The sequence below is a fragment of the Trichosurus vulpecula genome, chromosome 1 (assembly GCF_011100635.1).
Source record: "Trichosurus vulpecula isolate mTriVul1 chromosome 1, mTriVul1.pri, whole genome shotgun sequence".
In the NCBI taxonomy this organism is placed as follows: domain Eukaryota; kingdom Metazoa; phylum Chordata; class Mammalia; order Diprotodontia; family Phalangeridae; genus Trichosurus; species Trichosurus vulpecula.
The window spans coordinates 172807961-172829988 of NC_050573.1; the positions used below are offsets into that span (position 1 = coordinate 172807961).

The window sequence follows — 22028 nt, forward strand, 5'->3', positions numbered from 1 at the left end:
AAGCACTGTGATAGAAACTGGGGGTGCAAAAGCAAGTAGCTCCTTGTCTGCAGGCAGCTTACAATCTATTAGGGGAGACAAACATCGATATATACAAAGTGAATACAAAGGAGGAGGGAGCAGAGGAGAGAGGCCGAAGGCACTGAAGCAATCACAAAAGCCTTCTTATGGAGGAGGCAGCATTCTGGGGCAGATCTCCAGACAGAGACTCACTGTCAGCCCTCTGAAGTGAGGATAATCATTCTGAAGCCTTTCCAGTGTTTTCTGAAGGGGCGATATTTTGAGCTCCTTCTACATGTTTATCTTGATACTGAATGCTGCTTCAGTCTTAGGAGGGGCCCTTGAAGCAGTGGACAATGCCCTGGATGGAGAATTAACAGGCTTGTGTTGTTTCTTAGCTCTGTCTCTGACTTACTGCTCATCTTGATCAGTCACTTTATCAGTCACATTAAATAGGTTACATAACAGAGATTTAACATTTCACCTCCTTTTCTGTCAATTATGTATATAACGTACTCATTTTGGATGGTGTTAATATCAAAATTTCAATTTAAACAAAACTAGCAGCTGTCGTATTTGTTAGGATTAGTTGTGTTTTCATACAGGAATGGTGCTGAATAAATAAACCTAAGTTACTCTCTTTTTGTTCTTGTCTTTATAGGAAACTAAAGAGGAAAAGTCTTCCTATACTTGTCCCTTGTGTGAAAAGATTTGCACAACTCAGCATCAGCTAACTATGCACATTCGTCAGGTATGCCAGGCTTTTGGTTCTCTTCTTCGTCAAATGAAGTGGGAAGTGTCACATTTGTAATTTGATTATGTTTCATTTAATTTGAGGTTAAGGAATGTTTTGGGGTATCCTCTGGTTTTATCTGTTAATTCATTTTGTTTTCTTTGGGAAAATCCCAAATTGCCTCTTTTGCTTTTTCATTTTCCTGAAAGTGGTAGAAATCACTGTATTCCAGAAAGCCATCATTGTTGACAGAAATCCCTAGGATGGGAATAACCATCTTTGTATTAATTTTGTGACTTAGAGGCACTTAGCTCAGAACAGTAACAGGAATGTTTTGCTTCTTTTAGAGAAATCTGGCTTATCTGGCCTAACTTTTTAGTATAGGAGGATTGATAGGTGCTGTGGAAGAGAGCAGTTTTGTGTTTTTGGTTTTTTTTTTTTTTTTGAATTGTGGGTCTCCTAAGTAGTCAAAGCTTTTGGCCTCCAATTTGGATGTAAATGTTTCCTCTTTAAAGAAAAGTTTGAGGAAAATATTCTAGCCCATGTACAGTATCACTTCCTCTTCACCAGCAGTATCGAGTTGTAAAGAGACAGTATCTAATTGAGGTTAAGCTGGAGGCTGACATAAAGCAACCACTATGATTGTAAAGGCCCAATTCTACTATCTGATGGGTAGAGACTCCCATCTGCATCTGAAGATCCAAATATGATCTATTGACTTAAACACATACAGTCTGCAGGAAGAGAGAGAATCATAAATTATCCTTTCTCTCGGTATTGTAGTAAAAGCAGTTTTCAACATGGAAATTTAGGAGGTGGTGGGGAAACATTTGGGGAAAAAAGCTGGCAAAAGCCCATCCCTTTAGAGCCAAAATATATGTCCATCCAAGGTCCTAACCTGCTTGTTTTGACAGCAGCAAAATCCACCAAACACAAGAAACGTGGAGCGTAAAAGAGCGTTGGGAGTAGTGTAGACTATAATGTTTGGGGGAGTTGCTTTATTAAACTTTGTTTTTATAATGGTTCCTTGAATGTTGACAGTGATTTAGAATGACTTTAATAAGACCATTGCTTTCTTTAGCATAACACAGACACTGGAGGGACAGACCATTCCTGTAGCATCTGTGGAAAGTCTCTGAGCTCCGCAAGCTCCTTGGATCGCCACATGCTGGTACATTCTGGTGAAAGGCCTTACAAATGTTCGGTTTGTGGACAGTCCTTTACGACCAATGGAAATATGCACAGGTGAGTCTTGAGCTGGACTGGGCGGCTACCTGGCTTCTGCAAGGAGTAGGAAGAGTGAATTTTCTCCTAGCTCCCCAAAGAAGCATGAGGCATGTTCTCTCCCTGGAGAAAGAAGTCTTTAGCTATTTACCTTGACAATATTCTTGACCGTCCTCTGCTAGTATTTTCGAACACAGACGCGATCACACACACACACTAAGGACTTCATCTAACCTGGAGTATGTGGGCTCAGTCTTTAGCTCTTCAAAGCTCTTCAGAGCTCAAATAGAAGAGGCATTCCAGTTGTGCCATTTGAATTTTCTTTGTGAGGGTGCCAGTGGTGGGCTGCTTATCAGAAAGTGTAGCTCTAAGTATGAATACTTTCTTTTTTTTAATCCTCCCTTTTGCCTTTTAAGTATTCGTGTATACCCATTAGATTCTCTTCGAACTCTTTCCTTGCCAAGTATTTCCAGGCCCTTTCAGTAAATGGTTAACTGGCATAGTTAGTATTGGGGCAATAGAACAGGGTGAAGTAAAGAAAAGGAAAAATATCTTGGCCACACGTCAGAAAAGCACTTCCTGATAGTGTGATCTATCAGATTGCCGCCTGGAAAGTGGGAGTGAACAGTGTGAGGGAATGTTAAGATGATGTGGGACAGACCGCTTGAAAATAGAATTTAAAGCATAATCTCCATGGATTCTTAGGTGCAGACATTCACTTTTGGTTTTTTATTTTGTTTGGTTTTAATGAGCCTGATCTCATTCTTAAAAGGTAATTTCTTTTCTCATTCTAAACACCATTGAGAGAGATTTATTTTTGGTGCACAGAAGTAATCTGATCATGCCACCAGCTCTCTTCTGTGATGTTCCCTAGTCTCTTTCTCTTTGTCAGAATTTGAATAATCTGCCAGAAGTCACAGAGCTTTTGGGCCGTGTCTGAGGCCATATTTGAACTATTTTGCTGTACCAAATCAAATTAAGGCACAGTGTGATCTTGTATAGCTTTCTTTGGTCAGTTATGTGACTATAAAGTGGTCTGCTGCAGAATGTCATTTTCATGTCTGCCTGTTCCATTCTCATACTTTTATCTAGAATACCCTCAATGATTGATTTTGGTATCAAATAATTTTGTAGTGGGCATGTTGATTGGTGATTGATAGTCTTTTTTTCCCCCTATCTTATAAGCCTTGCAATGAGATGACCAAGTATCTCATGAAATATCTTTCTTATTGCCCTTGGTTGAACAATAAAACCAACTTCATTCTCCACCTACTTTATTTGCCTCTTCCAAAAGAAATTCAGCCATCTTTTTATTTATCTGCAACTTTCTTTTTTGTCTTCTGGTTTCATTCATACCAGTAAATACTTATTTCTCCTCTATTCTGTATTTTCTTTGCTAAACTACTAATCAGGTAGCATTTACTACGTGCCTACTACTGTGTGTTAGGCATTGTGCTAAGCTTTAACAATTCTCTAAAGATTTATAGGTAGTCTAAAAACTTTCTGATTATTAGTTCTTTTTTTGCACACTCCCCCCCCTTTTTTTTTTTTGCCACTGTCATAGTCAACATAAACATAGCTCTGCTCCACTGAGGTCCGTTGTAAGATTTTCTTTGTATCATGATTAGCCTAGCCATGCCCAAAGAACTCATCACTGAGAGGCCACCGTGTTCTATGATGATCCTCTTCATCCTTGGAAAGCAAGGACCATAATCGAAGCCATATTATATTATGATGATGATCATGCTCATTATTATCATTATAACTGGTCAGATGTTGTGCTCCTGTAACCTAGTCTTTGAGACATAATGACATGGCAGAGTAGAGTTTTGTGGTGATGACATCTTTTCATATCTTTTATATAGTCATCAGGTTTTCAAAGCTTTTTTTTTTTTTACAGTAGACCTGTTCGGTAGGTAAAATAATTTTTTCAGTAAAATTAATGGTCAAAGCTTACTTAGGAATTTTGAGAAAAATGTGCCAGATTGATTTATTTTGATGGCAAAGATTGTGAAACTTCTGGTTGCTCAAGGTCCCTGTCCATATTTTGCTGAGAAGAGCCAGAGCTTCCATAATGAACTCAGAGAATTTCATCTCAGGTATCCTTAGAGGGCTTCAAAACCTTTTAATAAGCTAGGTGTCAGTGCAGAATTTCAGTTCTAGATACTGTTTCTCTTCGTTTATTTTTACCCAGGTTAACTATCGGTCCTTAGTGTCCACAGTGGTGTGAGACTTCATTTTAGACATTTCTTGGGAGATGGTAGTTGTGGGCACTTGATTTTCATTTTGTTTTATATTTATTTGGGGGCCCTTTTCATACAGTTTTCTTTCCTGGTATTTTCTGTCTTCTTTCACTGATTAGTGAGGGCTTTAAAGTGTAGAATCTGCCTTCGGAAGGACCTTGTTATATCTTGACTTCTTTTTACATAGCTAGATTGATTTTTCATCAAAGAAGGTGCTTCTTCAATGATGGAGATTGCTAGTCCATCCTAACATTCTTATCCTGTTTGACTCTTGCCTGTGATCTTCCATAAATTTCTCTTAAGGGGTTTCCACAATGTTCTGGGGACCCTTTGTAAATCTCTAGAGATTACCTGGGCACTGGTGGAGCTCATGGACTGGCCAACGGATCCTTTCTCTATGGGACTGGTCCACTTCCTTTTCCAATCCCACCTCTTTTGCATCTATTATTATGTGCATCTGCTACATGCTGGATTCTGCTTATGCACCAGTGCATGCAACATAACCTGAAAAACAATTCCCTTACACTATTAGTCAAATAAATTTCTCTCCAAACATCACTGTATCTAGAAAAAAGCCTGATAGACCATAATTAGATTTAAAGTAAGTCGAGTTGGGTCCTAAAGACATCAGCATCATTAAAGACTTCCACTAATTTTTTTTTAACACCTTTGTATTTTGACTTTGGGCCTTCAGAAACATCATGGCCCGCAAAGAACACGTGGCTGAGAGCTCTTGGGTTCTAGGTTCTTTCCAGCTCTAAGAATTAATAACTTTTATTATTCTGTTTTGCAAGTACCACCATGGAACTGAGCCGAGTTCTCTAGACCTAGTCAGCCCCAGTTCACGCAATGCGCTATCTCTTCATCCATCTTGGCCATCTTGATGTTGGTCATGCCGTGACACGTATATTCTCCCTTTCCATCTCCTACTTTGGTCTGCTAAGTTCATGTCAATAAGCTGCCCTTCATGCTACTTCACCAGCCTTGTGGTTCTCTTCCCTTACCCCCTTTGAATGAATGCTCCTTAGGGTAAGGACTGTCTGTCTCCCTTTGTCCATGTGTTATCTAGCACAGTGCCTGCACATAGCAGGTACTCAGTAAAGACATGACATTCATTCATATCCTGTTGTTCAGTATTTCCTCTGGTCTTCTGCATGTCAGTGTCCTGTCCTGGTAAGATCAGTTGATGAAGTCCCTAAAAGGCCTCATTATTTATAACTTACCATAATATTTTTGGAAAATGAACTATTTTCAGTTGCCTTTTTGATACTTTAGCAGTTACTTGTCCCACAGAGTAAAGCATTTGTATGTACATCTCTCATTCATTGCTCATTGTTGTGTATAAGATTTTTTTTTTTTGAGGAAAAACACAATGACTTGATTGCAAATTCATAGTCAGAAGATCATAGATTTAAAACTGGGCAACATTAGAGGTCATCTGGGTCAACCTCTTCATTTTATAAAAAGCTTTGCCTGTTTTGGAACTCAAAATTAAAAAAGAAAATGAATGTTAAAAGTTTTCTTTACATATAATTAGGGAAAAGATAAAATGTTATTTAAAAAGAAAGAAAGAATTGCCTAAAGTTCACGATCTCTTTCACCCATGTTTCCTCTTACGTGGGCACTCTTTGGTAGATGCTAGTTTAGCCTAATTATAAATGAGGAACAGCTCAGCACATAATCAGACATGGTGAAATGATCTAAAATCAAGTTCCAGGTTACCAAATGAAATTTTTTCAGTGAGGTGGAATCCGTTTTCATGGTTTTTGTTTAGCGTTTATGCAGCACCCAATTTATTATACTTGATTCTACTCTAATAAAGAAATTTATTGGTTAGATCTGTAAAAATGATGTCCTTTGCTAGGATACCTCGTGGCATTTGTAAGTTAAAATACATTTCACAACAATAAAAACAGCAGCCACATTTTAATGAATGAATACTTGAGTGGATGAGCCTTTGTTATGTTTTGATGCAAAACAAGGAATGGTATTTTAGAAAACTTGGTCACTTTAGATGTGCCTCTGTAGGAAAGAAAAGAAAATTTAGCAAAAAAAAATTGTAGGGAAAAGTATTAGATTTATTACTGAGTCCTGGTGCAGTTTTAATAGCTGCCACTTCCCTGTCTGCGGATTCTGAGGCTTCGTAAATCCTGCAACCAAAGTCTTGCTAATCTCATCATTTGGTTCCAGGGCAGGAGAGTGAGTTTGCAATCAAGTACAAATCCATATATCATGAATACAGTAGCACCAATTTCTGGTTTCCAAGAGTTCTTTATCAGTTACTCCCACATAAATTTTTTAAAAATATATATTTAATGATACTGGTCTTCCAAAACAAACTTGAGAAACTGAGCTTTGGTAAATGACTTTGGTAAAAGTCATTTCAAGGGAAAAGTACAGCAGCGTCCAATTTGGAAATATTTTTAATTCACAGAACTCCTGAGACTGTGCTAGGCAATAGGCCCATCAAGAGACAGCAACACAAAAGAGACAGGCAACTCGGCATAAATCTTTTAGATGGTGTCTTCTTTCAGATATTTTTATAGGGTGGAGAGAGAAATAGTAGTTTATATTCATCTTTTCCCCCTTTAAAAAATGAGACTTAGGAGCTGAGGGTGGGAAGGGGGAGATAAAACCAATCTAGAGAAATGGTCAGGATGTTGGCAGTAGCAGTCAACCACAACCAACATCTCAGTTTTATTCTCTGTGGAAGAAAGACTTGTTCTCTTTCTCACTGTTTCATCAGAAGGGAATAAAGAGGAAGGAAGAATGTCTTGGAACTGCTAATTATTTAGTAGCTACTGAGGCCTCTAAGGGTGCACGTAGATGATGAGAGTGGGGAGGAGCAGTGACTTAGGTGTTCAGAGGAAGTATCTGCTATGCAACACTGTTTGATGATAACTATGACTTTGAGAGTCTGCTTTGAGCACACCCACCTCCTACCGAATGCACAGAACTGGCCAAATCTGAAACTGAACTGCCTTCATCGTGTCGATGAACAGTGGCATCCTCAGGATGTAGGAGCAGCCGAGGAGGATCATTGCAAAGGGAAGTGGATAGTCATTCCTTGCCCTCAATCCCCATAGTGTGTAAGGGCCTTGTGAGCTCATATTATGGTAATACCAAGTTTCTGACTACAAGTGAGGACAGCCCGTAACTTGTTATGGTACTCGGTGTTTCTGAAGGGTGGAGATGACCACCGAACAGTCCCCGGCAGTTGCATCTTGAAACAAGAGTCTCTTAATCATCAGGTGCCTGATTCACTTACCATATGTTTCTGAGGGAATGAATCAGGTCTAGCCACAAGGGGAAAAACATTCCTGCTTATAAAAAGAAAAAAAAGGTGGTGGGTCATTTAACAGGGCTGCCCCATTTATGTAGTTGATTTTTCTCAAAGTGAGGAGGTGGGGGAGAGAATCTATGGCAACTTTAAAAGAATTTAATTTCTAGATATAGTAAAACTCAAGTAAGTGGATTTTGTTTCCTTGTGTTATTCTTTAAAAAGAGACAAATCACCCCAAAAAGCGATGTCTTAGTTCTCACTAAATAATGCTAAGGACACACACATACATCACACAGGAAATTAACTTCATTTACAGAACTATGTTATGTTCATTGAGCAAATTCTGGTTGATCAGAGTTTTATGTGTCTACACAAATAAGTTAATAGTAATTTCAGTGCGTGACACTGTGCCTGGTAAGAGAGTGGGCTTTCAGTTAGTGTTTGTTGATTTGATTTAATTTAATTTCAGGATAATGACCTTGAGGCAATGTAACTGACAGTCCGCTGAGACAATCAGAACCAATACCAAAACCAGAACCCAAACCCAATACCATAAAGTTAGGAACCTATGAGGGTTTATCGAGTTTGACCACAAGGGAGCCTCACCTGCATGGGGTGGAGACTCCTCAAAGGAACAAAAGGACAAAGCTTATATAGTTTTTCATTTAGGCTGGAGATGAATTAGGTATAGGATACCTTAGGATTGGACAAGGCTGTTGCTGGGGGCTAGTAGGGTAGGAATAGGGAGGGCAGTATCCTTTGATGGGACAGACCTGTTGCTAGGGATGAGTAACAGCAAAGGCTGTTCTTCACCTTAGCTATCTTTTTTAACCCTTTCCTGATGGATAGGACCACCTTTGTTGTTTGAGCAATAAGGGGGAAGGGGCTGCAATACAAGCAGGGTCAAGGGCAAGATAGAGGAACTACGGACAAAATGGAGTTGCTTTAGCTTTCTCTGCTACCCACTCTATGTACTGACACATTTTTTGTGACACAAGGATGGGAATCCCATGTATTTTTCTGGTTAGCAATTGGATCATACTAGTGAATCTGGTCGTAGCATATCTGATAACTAGTTCTCCCTGAAGAGAATAGAAATTTCTTTTCCATAGTTCCATAGTTATGGTGCTTTTTCAAGATGCTCAAATTGCCTGGTATCTGTAGTTATAAAAGCTGTGAGGCTTAGAATACTTGTATGTACTTGTATACCAAGTACACTGACATAATGTATATTTCGACCCAAAGGAATCGTTGGTTAAGGGCTGGAAAGGATCATAGAGGCCACCTAGTCAACCCCATTTGTTTTAGGTTGTAAGCAGGTAGTAAGTGGCACAGATGAGTTTGAATCCTAGACCCTCTGACTCCCTAATGCAGCACTCATTCCATTGTACTTTGGTGCTTTCTATGTTGGGGTTTTGCTTTTTTCGGGGGGGGGGGTATTATTTGCCTTTTAAAAAAACATTTAGGTTTTTAGAAGTTTTCAGAGAAATGAAACAGTTAAAACATATGTTTCAGTAGTTTCAGCTTGGTAAGACCAAGGAATTTAAAGTTTATTAACCTCTGCACTTCCACAAAGTAGACCCCTCTTCTTACCAGGTATTCTCAGTGTGTTTGCAGTGGGCAAACCCAGTGCCCTGAATCTGAATTCCCTTTTCTTGCCCATAGGGGTCCTCATTATTTTACTGGAGCGTGACTGTGACCTGACTTGTGTGACCTTGCCAAGGGGTCAGACCGTTTCCATCATCAGATGTTATTCCAACATCCCTTTCAGAGCGTGATACTTTAGAATAATCCTTCCTTCCAAAATATAGATATGTTACCCGTATTCATTGAGGGCTGGAAGATGGATTAGATGAGAATTTTAAAGTGTTTTTTCCCCTAATGAAATGCTTTACCATTAGTAATATCTAAACGTTTTATGTTAGTTGCCAGTTGCTGTAGTTGGTCCGTTTTTATGTTCGAATGATCTGCTTTTTACTTTAGTATCTTTAGTCATTCGGAATGGCCCATAAAATATTTTTTTTAAAACTTTTTGCTATATATCTATATCTATAGCTGGTGTTGACATTTTAAAGTTAGCTTCCCGTATAATTAGATTTCAGAAAGATTCGCAGAGCCATTCCAACAGGAACACATGATTTTGAGGTTAGTCAGATTTCTCGTTTCTACCGTCACTTCGCAGATTTTGGTCTTGGTTTGTGACTAAACAATATTCTTCATCCCCTGACATAAGAAACCTAGAATACACTGAGAGTGCTTGTAGACTGTTTCCCCTTATGTCCTACCTCCTTCCCATTTCACATTCTCCCCCCACCCCCAAGCTCCCCCCAACACACATACATCCTGCACCCCCGCCCCTTACCCCCCAGGGAAGAGAGGTAGTAAAATGATCTTTTTGAATACCGACTGTACAGAAATTTTGGCAGACATTAGGGAAACCTTTTTAAATGTAATTAGCACTAGCTACAGCAGTAAAGCTTCTTGTGACATGGCAGCGATATCTAGAGCACCCATGCTTGCTGGTACTTGAACAGCTGGCCAGCCATGCAGGATAGAAATCAGGTCGGTGAAAGGTGTGTGTTTGGGGGTAGGGATGATGGATGACGACTGTTGTCAAGCATTCACCGTATAACACACCCACTTATTTTCCCCCATCATTCCAGTTGCTTGATGTCCTGGGAATTTTGAAGTTCCTGATGGTGTATTTGGTTTAGCTTAACAATAGATATTTACCATAGGAGGAGAGCCTGGTTTTCCGTGTTAGGTCACAAACTTTTCAATAGACTGGCTTCAGTTCTACCTTAGCACATACTTGTCCTGCTTTATGAGTTGGATTCCCTACCCCCTCCTTCCCTCCTACCACCACCACTACCTTTGTTTAAATATCCAACCTGTCCAACCTGTTTGGGCTGAACAAGCTAGTGCTAGCAAACATTATAATGTACCCACTCGTTGTCAGCCTTTTCCCCCCTTCTGGTTTGTTAAGAAAGGTCATTAGAAGCAAAAAGTTCTTCATCTAACATTTTCCTTCTCCCCCCTCCCCCTCTCCAATTAAGGGGGAATAAGATACAGTCTTAGCATTTTGTTTGATGGTATTAGGTCCCTATTTGACCTTACGCAAGTGTATCTAATGAATATTGTTACTCTGCTGTTTAAGCTGAGGTTGTTGGCCTTCAGTGTGGAAAAATTCACATTTCCGTAAACTGGCAGTATAGTTATATAATGGGCTTGTGCCAGGATCTGACTATTGTATAGTAATAGGTCTTTGTACTTGAATAACAATTCATTCAAGTGTGTCCTTCGTCTTATTTTGATTTTACAGGTGGCAAAACTGAGGTACTGTGAGGTGATTAACATGAGGTCTTAAAGTGAGGGGGGGGGGTCTAAAACCATGGTCTGGGGCCTCCTGACTACCTGCTTTGCCTTTCTACTTAGTGGGGCTTTTAAAATGACCTTAATTCTACATCTGTTTTCCTTTCACCAGGTCATTATTTGCAGAGCTACATCTGGCTCATTCCCCAGGAACAGGGTGGTATCATTTTAGACAGTGTGAAGAAAAAAGCACCAAAATGCCCTGTATTGCAAAGAAGAAAACAAATAACAAAACAGGCCCTGCCCTCATGAAGTGTACATTCTAGTGAGGGCAATATAACTTTTATTCAAGGGATACCTGAAATCATTTGGTCTAATCCTCATATTTTATAGGTGTCTCAAAACAGACTCAGTGGTAAAGTGATTTGCTGAAGGACACAAACTAATTAGTCCAGAGCTGGGACTAGGCTTTTCCCCAACCTAGTCATCTTTCTGCTCTTCCCTATCAATTTCTTACTTGCTATGTTTTGTTGGCACCTCTCTTGCATTTTGAGGGGCTGAAGGTGGGAGAGCTGGCCTGCCCCTCCCTGACCTATGATCGTTTCTTTGGGGTTTTGGTTTTGTTTTTGCCCTGTCATTAATATGATGTAATGCCCTGTGCCGTTTTCCGTCCGCTGCCTTAGATACTTTCACTGATGGTTTGTACTTTGTGCTTTTTCTCTCTGTGCCATACGTCAAGTCATTCTATAGTTCAGCACAAGTATTTCTCGTTGGAAAAAAGATTGGTGGGCATTGACCAGTTTCTTAGTCTAGGCTCCCCTAGACTCTTTTTTTTTTTTAACCTATCCTGATGCTGTTCCTCCTTTTCTCTCCTACCATTCTGAATGTGGCTACATGATTCCTTATCTTTTTTACAAATTGTACATTATTAAGTGCTTTACTTTGAAGGTAGAGTTGTCCTCTGAGACTTAATTTTCAGAGTCTTGATAAATGCATAGGTATATAAAGCACGTGCATGATGGCTCACTTGAATGTGGTCATGGGTTGATCATTGCTGAAAGCTCCCTAATCGGTATTGGCTCTGTTATCACAACAAAGGAAAAAGCTAAAGATGTATGTACACCAAGGACTTTTTGTCGTCTCAATCTGCCAGGCCTCCATTACCTGGGTACTTGTTACCTTTAGAGTTGCGTTGGGGAATTCACTTACTTACTTTACTTCTCATCTTTGAAATAAAGGACTTAAAACTCTGAGGTCTCCCCTGTCTCTAAATGAGTTTTGTGAGTTTAAGGAGGAAACCTATCACTAACAAGAAACTGTGTCCAGTGAAGATCAAGACAATTGCATAAATATGGAGAACGATCTCAAAGATGGAAGAGGGGAACCTCAGCCATCATCTCAGACTACTTTCTCATTTTATGGTTTAGGAAACTAAAGTAGATTGCCTGAGGACTCTTGTAATTTTCCACAAATGAATGAAAAGAATACTGAAAACCTCAGAGCACCTTCAGCAAGCTGGAGTTAAAGGAGGGAGGGAATAATCTTATACACTATTTTCTTCCCTGGTGAGACTCCCCAGCCTCGGACCCGTTAGTCCAACCCCACTTATTTGACAATTGAGGGAAGTGAGGTATAGAGATAGATAAAGTGATTTGCCTAAATTTTAAATGGCTGAACTAATATTTGGACCCAATCTTCTGACAAAACAAAACATCCCTGGTTCTGTTCTCACAGTCTGAGAGCGGATATTAAACACATTCTGAAAGAGCAACCAGGGTCCAAAAACTGGCCTGAGGAATAATTGAATGTACTAAAAAAATGTTTAACCTGGAGAAATAAAAACTTCAGTAAGCAACATAATAACAGTCTTTAGATATTTGAAGGGTTGTCATAAGGAGTAAGAGAGTGGACTTCTGTGTTGCTTTAGAGCAGGAATTCTTAATCTGGAGTCCATACGCTTGTTTGTTTTGGTTTTTCTTTTTAAGGTTTTGATAATTATATTTAAGCATATTTGATTTCCTTTGTAATATTTTTTATTTTATTATTTATATAATATGTAATATGTATTTTATATATGTAATTATTATTTATTTTATACATTTGCCTTTATTCTAAGAAGGGTTCCAAAGACATCTGCAGAGTGATTCATGACACCAAAAAAGGTTAACTCCTGCTTTAAAGGGATGGTTTCTACAAATCACAGGGAAGGCATGTTTATGTTATTTTGTTAATACGCGAACTTCGTTTTTCAACTTGTCCCTTATTCTTCTCCAAGATCTGTCCCTTATAACAAAGAATTTTAAAAACAAAATTTCTACAAAACTAGATAGCACACCAGCCAAGTTCAACATTGTGTAGTATTCCACAACCATAGTGCAGACTTCTGTAAAAATGGGAGAAAAGTACAAAGACTAAACTTTTATAAGCAGATATATTGCTGACCCATGGAACTAGGAGAGATAATTGAAGTGGAATGAGCTTCCTTGTGGAATGAGGTTTCCCATTGATAGAAATATTCAGTCAGTCAATATTTATTAAGCCATCTACTATGCATATGGAATTAAGCCATAATACTGTGAATTGTGCTGAATACTGGGGACACAGCTAATGGGAAGAATTAAAAGACATTCAGGTGGAATGTAAAGTCAGAGTCCGGAGGGCTAAAATCATCCCCTTCTACCATTGCCAGTACTGCTTATACCTGGCATCCCAGGAAAAAAAGAGATCAGAAACTTGAGGCATTGAGGATTTTTCAAAAAAGGAGAGAAAGTAGAAACAGCAAGTTCTCTTGTGCCTTACTCAATTAAGCCTTACCATGGTGTCTAGGAATGTTGGGATCCAAAGTATACCGTTGAGGTATATGACTTTCAAATAGCCCAGCAAGGTTATTGTAGAGAGGATTTTGTTGCACTGTGTTGTGTGGAAGGTTGATCTAAAGACCAGTCTTGAATATGGGCTTAATTTTAATGTGAAGATGACATTTATGGATTCTTTGAAAGAAGTATTGTAATGTTGCTTTCAGGCAGGCTAGTGATGCTCTGGGGGTGGCAGATATGTAGAATAAATGGGATATTTTTACAGAAAACAAAGGTAGGTCAAAAAAGGGCAGGAATAGGAAAACACAGGCCAGCGAAATACAAATGTGATGGATGCCAAGTAGTAGAGGTAAGCATACTAGAAATGGACCATAAGGTGATTTTTGTAACGTGGGGACTGATGGCACTTCCCAACCCCCTCTTCACTATTTTTTGCGAGTATTGCGTGGTCCCTAGGGTTCATATTTCTATTTCTCTTCTTGCTCCAACAATTATTACCTGTACATGTTCTACCCCCATGCTATTGCAAAGTCAAAAACAAGAATTGAACCTTTAATCTTTTACAATAACCATCTTTGGCATATCAAGAAGGGAAGACATCAGCAGAACTGTCTATAGGCTCAAATCAAGGTCTGATCCAAGAAGGTTTGGGGATTGGGAATAGAGAGGAAAACAGGGTTGCTAGGGAAGAAGCCAGAAGGAGACCACCCTGAGGGAGCTGATGAGGGGAGTGTGCATACTAATAATAGTTTCAGAGGCCAGAATATGTCTGCCCGAAGCCCTTGAAGGAAAAGATTTTATACCTCTCGGGGCTAAAAGCAAAGCCTAGAAGTGATATGACATCACCATAAACTTCTTGAGCTGCCATCAGTTACTTATTGTTTACCCAGCTCTCTGTATAACTCTTGTGAAACAGCTCAATTTATGATGTGCCTCAAAAGTCTAGTTTGTATCCCAAGATTCCCTGACACTCTGGTAAGGCTTCCTTGTCCACTTGAACTGGGCATATGTGCTGGACATTAATGAACACAATGGGAAGGGACTTCTCTCTCTACCTTTACCGTTGCCCTTAAAGACAGATTTAGTGGGGTAAGGCAAGGACCTAGAGATATTCAGTCTTGAGAGGGACTTTCCTCTTCACCCTTTTGAGCTACAAGGGACTTGATCATTTAATCCAGTGCCCTCATTTTGTAGATTCATCCCTACTTTGTTCCACACTCCATTTTGTATTGCAGAAACAAAGCCAAAAATGAATGCCACATCCAACCTGCTTATGAATTTTGCCAGGGTCTCGATTTTTTTTAAATTGGGATTAAAGTTGAGATCAGTTTAATTCATTGGTATTATCGAAGGGAATTTTTCTAGTATCATCATAGCCATTTGACTAGCAAGAGATGTTCCCACCCAGAGCCCTGTACACATAGCAATCAGACACAGCTAAAGGGTAGGGGAATCTCTCCTTGGGATTTACAGCATCTTGCTAGGTTGACTTCTGGATTTTTAGTCATCAGAGTAGCGTACGTCATAGCCAAAGCTCTTCACACTGCCAGGCTGACCTGCCTGCTAGATGAGCGTGACTGGACTAGCACAACCCTTGAATTACTAGAGGGTGCCTCTGAGCCACTTGGAGAGCATAGGTGGAGCAGCATTGGGAAGCTCTTCTTTGACTCTGCTAACCTTCCGTCTCCACCCCTCCCCTGCCACTCACTACTCAGGCTGTTCTCCCCACCTCTCCCCAGTAGCAAGTCCATCTCATTCATTGTCAATGTTAATCAAATCAGGCATTTCATACAAATGCCCCTCTCCACTCTCCTGCTCACCTGTATTCTCAGAAACTTTTCTCCAAAAACGTGCTGACTCTCACCATATGTTTTTTTCCCATGGACAGAAAGGCAGCTTGTATGGCTAAAATATTTTCTCTTATTCTCATGTTCACCTGGCCTCTCCCAGTGTTACCAAAAGACTTTGTTGGGGAGGGGGGACCTGGGGGAAGTTACTTTCCAATGAAAAGGGAAACATAGTTACAATTTGTTAAAACTTGTTTGGACCTGTTGAATGCAGTTCAGTGGGTCAGTTGTATAGTTTTTTGCTCAGTTGTCATGTGGTATATATCTTGACTGATAATAAATGGAGCTTTTTTTACTTCCTTATAGTGCCGCTCAAAATAAATAGAATCATTGGGCCTCTGGTAACATCCATAAGGAAATTATGACCTTAAAGGTTCGCAGATAACTGGAATTATCTGGCTATCTTCTGAGATTGAGCCTGTGGTTGTAATTAGATGATAGCTTAGAAGTATTCTGAGAACCTGCCATCTGCACCAATTTCCAGTGGGTGATTCTGTTCTTAGTGATATGTTAAATTCCCCCAAAGTGTCCAAGGGATTTATTTTTTGGACCCACCTTCTTCCAACATCCATCTCCTCCCTAATTTTGTTGTTATTGGCCTGGGCGAAAAGGAAACTTTGCTATTTCTTTTTGTTTGGTACCTGGCTCGAAGAATTGGGAAAGGGGCAGCTCGGTGGTACAGTAGATAGCAGTGGCCCTGGAATCAGGAAGACCTGAGTTAAATCTGACCTCAGACACTACTAGCTGTGTGACCCTGAGCAAATCACTTAACCTCAATTCCCGCCCCCCCCCCAAAAAAAAGAATATATTGGGTAAAGGGAGAATTCAGTGATTTCAGTAGTGAATACTGTGGTTTAAAAAAATGTAGATGTTCTAGTCTGATGATTGAGGGAAAAGTTAATCCAGGATATACATTGTATGGTATTTATTTATACCATTTTGATTGAATACATCAGAATGATGTACAGTTTTGACGAAATTCATTGTAGCATTCTACTCGTGGCTTAAAAGTTGATTAGTCAGTCAATAAACAAGTACCTGCTATGTTCCTGGCACTATGTAGGAGAAACTAAGATAAGCCTCTACCTTTAAGGAACTTGAATTGGTGAGGTAAGGGACACTGACACTGTACAGGTTAACTTAGTTGAAAAATAGGTTTAAAGCTTTGGGTAACAGTAATACAACTTCTGAGGTTTTTCTCTATAGTGGTGGATAGAACTTATGATTTCCCATCTTCCCCCAGCAAAAAAATAAATCAAAACTTTATTTTTGAAGATCTAGGAGCAATTTTACTTTTTTTTAGTATGGTATCCTTTGTCAGACCTCCTTGTCTTTACAGATTTGTTGTTTTGGTGAGTTTGAGTGTGGCAGAAGGATGTTTCCAAAAAGCAGTTGTGAGAGTTGGAATTCCTACATGGTGTTTTGAAGCCTAGAATATGAGGTTTATGGGAGAGAATGCTAGACTTGCAATGTGAGTCTCTTGGTGCAAATCATGACTTTGCTACTTGTTACCTTGGGCAAGTCATTTTGAGTTTTCTGGATCTTCTGTAAAATGAGGAGATTAGACTAGATGAAATTTTGGAACCCCTTCAGCTCTAAAACTGTGACACTATGATTGCAAATGTAGTTTCAGGTTGTATAGATGGTTAGAGAAAGACAATAAAATTTCCCGATTGGGGGAGGAATACTCCTTATTGGAAAATGGGTGGTGGAGACAAGGCCTGCCTATCTCTCTCTGTCTTGACTGTGGAAAGAACAATAGATTTTGAGGCCAAAACAAGGTAGTTTCAGATTCTACTTCCCATAATAATCTGACCTTGGGCCAGTCACTGTCTCTGGTGGGATTTACAGGTTACGATTAAGTCTCTTTCAGTATACTCTTTTAATTTTGTATTGTATTGATTTATAGCTTCCTAAAAGGCTATGCAGTATTTCACTTCTCCTTACTTTTCTTCTATCATTGCCAGCAGTGTCCAGAAATATGGGAAGAGTTGATCTTCAAGGGATGAGTTCTCTCTTAAAATAGGGGCCATCTGTCTCTTGGAGAACTTACTTAGGTGAACTGTCTAGATGACAGCTCTGAGATTTGAGTCAGAGAGAAAGAGCCCATAAGAACATGTGAGGGTTGGATACAGACTATTCCAGTGTTCACTAATGCAGACTGCATTAGGTAGAAACAGAAGCATGGCCTAAGAGTGAGAGTGTGCCTGGGAGCCAGATTGAGAAGGCCTTGACTGCTGAGAGAGAGAGAGAGAGAGAGAGAGAGAGAGAGAGAGAGAGAGAGAGAGAGAGAGAGAGAGAGAGAGGCTAAATGGGGAGCTACAGCTAAGAGCTATATTTAGGCTTGGGAAGGTAGAGATGGTGTAGCCTATCCCTTACCATAATGCCAAGGGTCGGGGACTAGAACAGGGAATCTTAACCTTTTCCGTGTCATGGACCCTTTTGGCAGTCTAATGCCTAATGAACCCCTTCCAAAGTAATGTGTTTAAATACATACAATATATAAGATTGCAAAGGAAACTAATTTCAATGAAAAATTATCTTTATATATATCTATGTGGTATTTCTCTATGTCTGTCTGTCTATCTAATTCATAAATCCCAGGTTGAGAACTTCTGGCTTTAGGGAAGGGCCTCTACATAAAAAAAAATTACTATTGATGGATTATTCCTGGAAGTAAGGATTTAGATGCTGTATATTTCAGCCCAGAGACCTGTGTAATGTGAAATTACTCCAGATATATTTTCCCTGAGATTTATCAACGCAGTAGTAAGAGTATTGTCTTCTTGAATCGACTGTTTGCTGAACAGTGTGATACAATGGAAAGGGTGCTCAGTTTGGAATTCGAGGACCTGAATTTGAATCCTGACTGACCACTCACTGCCCTTACGTCCTTGTGCGAATCACTTAACCCCTATGGACCTCCCATTTCTCATTTGTTAGGACTAGATAGCCTGTGATGACCCTTCAAGCTCCAAATCTTTGCTCCTGTGATCCTGCGGCCTGTAACAGAGAGAACAGTAGGACTGGGTTAGGATTCCAGGCAACAGCCGTTCCACTTTGTCACATGGTGTACTTGGCATTTAGGCAATCAGAATATTATTTTCATTCAGCCTGAGTGGTGCTGAATCCCAGTCATTCCAAGATTTTATGCAGATGACTAAATGTTCTCTTTCCACTGAAGATGGGACAGAAGGAAATGGTCTTAAGATATTTAGATTGTATAAAGGAGGGAGTTTGTTTTTTTTTTTAAGAAGGAGAATTAGAAATTATAATATGTTAATTCCTTTGTCAGGCATTTTTCATCATTGTTTATTCATTGGACTGGATAACCTGAACTTCTTTCTAATGGGGAAATTCTGTGCTCTTTCAGATAATATTTATTGAAGTGAGTGGGGAAGTAGTCTTAAGAGCTTCAACTTACATTGTAAATAGTGATTGGGGACCATTAGTTTGACAGTGGTACAACAAAAATTAATTGCAGTAGGAAGTGTCTTGAGGAAAAGAGACCAGTTAGGAGGCCTTAGTAAATTATGAGTAAGGCAATATAGGCTAGGACTAGAGTGGTAGCTGAAATGAAGAAGAATGCACAAATCCAAGAGGTATTTTGCAGAATCAGTAATGTGTCAAAAGAGTAAACTCTCTGAGGGCAGAGGTAGTATGTTCCTTTTTTTTTTCTTCTTAATTCCCTATTATGAAATGTGACTTCATGGGTGGCTATGGCCCAAATTAAAAAAAAATTATAATTTCATGGTCAGCCTTATAATAGAGTGCCACTGAATTAACTATAAGAATAGATTCAGGAAAGCTGAAGGCCAGAATTAGCTTAAAAGTCTGAGTAAGCGTATCATGGATTAGAGCTAGAAATGACCTAGGAGCTTATTTTGTCCAACCTCTTTTCCAGATGAGGAAATTGAGGCAAAGAAGTGAAGAGATTTGCCTAATTCATACAAGAAGCTTACACTTAGGTACTTTTCTTCCAAATTAAAAGTGAAATAACATAATGTTTACAAATGGCTTAGGGAAATCAAAACCCTTTAATTACTGTTGACATTTTCTACTTTAAGGAAAATGAACTTCAATTACAAAGGGCAATGCAAATCTCATTAAGAAGAAAGCAGAGTCGTAGATAGATGTAGAGCTGTTTTAAATGAGTTATTTTTCCGGGCTTAGACTTAGTTCCAGGACAGTAGGGAGGAAAAAGAAAAACTTGCTGATGGCGTCATAGATCTCCTGTCAGTAATATTTTTGAGGAATCATGAGGATTGCTGAATGTGCATTATGACCTGAGCAAAGATCTCTAATTTAGGGATGAGTGGGGGAGTGCTGGGGAACATTCATGAAATCCCTCCTTCTATAGAGCAGCATGCTTGACAGCAATCTCTGGCAGAATTCTAGTATCTGTTTAATTTGCCAGTGACTTGTGAGCCTAGAGAAAGAATCACTAGTAGTTAACATGAGTGCATTAAAATATGCAAAACAATTGTTATATATATAATATATAAAATAATGTTATTTTTAATATACATATATGTTAACTGGATAGGTTCAGGAGAATGCTACAACCTCAATAGTCTATCTTGATTTCAGCAAAGTGTTTTAACAAATTCTCTCATCAGTGTAGGCAAATTGTCAGCCTTGGGCTGCAGAAAACTTGGATCTCAAGACCAGCTCTCCTCTCTTACAGATGATGATAGCATGATTATGTGGATTCACAGCTGCTTGGACAGATTTCCAAAGAACCACAATTATTGAACTGATGTCACATGATTCAACACTTGAAATTTGGAGAACACATAGTTTAGACCTGGAGCTTAATACAATTGATGGGATTTTTTTTTTTTCTAATTTTCTCTTTCTTCCTTCTGGCCATGCTGAGAAGCTACTGTTACTTAGCACCCTAATAATATTTTTATCCCATTTATTGTAGACATTTTGTGAGGGTATGAATAGCAATTGTTGGAATGCCAACTGTAAGGAGCTAGCTAGACAGTAAGGTAGCCCAGCTTCCTAAGACAGATCGCAGCAGATTTGATTTCAGAATTAACTGAAACTCACAGATCTTAGCAGTTAAAATTGGCACAAGTGTTGAGTGAATTGGGCTTACAAAAGTAGTTGCTGCTGTTGGGCTGGAAACATTGGAAAAACCTATCGAATGTTTTAGCAAACACCTGGAGCCTTAACCACGCCAGAGTATAACTGGAAATTGGAGGAGGGTATCAAGAATTTTTTTTGGCCAGTACAAAGCTTGCTAAAGTGCCCAAACCCTTTTTTCTTTTCCCTCACTTTGCTTCCCTCACATCTTCCCCCCAACTCATACACACACATAACATCTCCCCGTACCCCTCCTCAGTAAGACAGAGGAATATGTTAGACCAAATGAATGTTTGATTTTTCTGGAGCTAAGAAAGGGACACTAATGGTGGAAATGGAAAGATGGTGTGAAGTCTGAAAAATAAGAGTCTGACCAGCTTTGCTTTATAATGTGAAATGCGCGGCTTTTATGTAATGAAGAAGGGGCTTGACAGCCTTGGAGCAGAGCCTGACATTCCTCCTAGCTCCCCTACTTAGGAGTTAGGTGACCCCAAATGGTTCCCTCCACCTCCAGGCTCATACAGTTTAAGTGACCTCTTGGGAGACTGTCTTGCTCCCTAGGAAGCACACAGGGTAGTTATAAGGAAAGACTTTGGTTGCCTGCTACCCTAAGGTAACACAGTTCTCCCTAGTTTGCTTGTCTGGCTTGGGTTCTGTCTGGTTTCCCATCAGTACAGTATCCTGGTTGTATCCCAGAATTCAGCTGTCTCCATACTTTGCTGAATTTCTACTTTTCCTGTAGAATGTTGGAGACAACTATTATAGGCAAGATTTACACTAGAAGTAAGTTAGTTTCAGCTTGTAAATAATCCTATCCTGCTGCACCGTGCTCTAGGACCAGATTATTGGAAGCCAGGCCTGTCACCACAGGAACCTGAAATTTTTACTCCATCTGCTTTATTATTTATATGTGACTAAAGTTGAGAAGGTTCAATGCCAGTGAATACTTTTAACCATATGTTCTCTGCAGCTCACTATGCTAAAGTCCTGGGTGACATGTTCTCATGGAACCCATACTCTAGCAGGGTATATAACTCTTATTTGTATTAAAGAGCCTTTCACTGCCTAATTCCTGGCACCTTCTGTAAGTTTTATAAATGTTACATCAGACTTGGGACTGGGGAGGGCGGGGGCAAGACATGTGGTTCAGAAGGCTCGTTAGCAGGGGAAAGGCTTTGCGGAAGTGGTGGCATGTGTCTTTGGCCAGATATCTTAATTTCATCCTGACTTAAGTCCTCCTATTTGCAAAATATGAAATCACAAACGCCTCAAAGGCACAAATTCATCCATCCGCACACTGGCATTTCCCTTTCACATTATCACTTTGGAGCTACCTTACACTCTTTTCACCTCTCTGCATCTCTGCTTCCTCGTCTATATAGTTATGAACTTGAACTAGATAACCTGACTATGGGTTAGATACTGACCAAGGGTGTTTGGCCATAGTACAACTGGGTTCAGTTCTATGAGGGAGAC

The 22028-nt window shown here is 39.5% G+C and overlaps 1 protein-coding gene across 3 annotated transcripts in view; it reads left to right on the forward strand.

The window, feature by feature from the left end:
• RREB1 (ras responsive element binding protein 1) overlaps nt 1-22028 on the forward strand; it is a 144698-nt gene that overhangs the window by 72992 nt on the left and 49678 nt on the right. For all 3 annotated transcript variants that reach the window (XM_036747982.1, XM_036748070.1, XM_036748004.1), the window contains exons 5-6: nt 662-751; nt 1815-1978. In XM_036747982.1, the coding sequence (XP_036603877.1) occupies nt 662-751; nt 1815-1978 (254 nt within the window). The remainder of the gene's footprint in view (nt 1-661; nt 752-1814; nt 1979-22028) is intronic.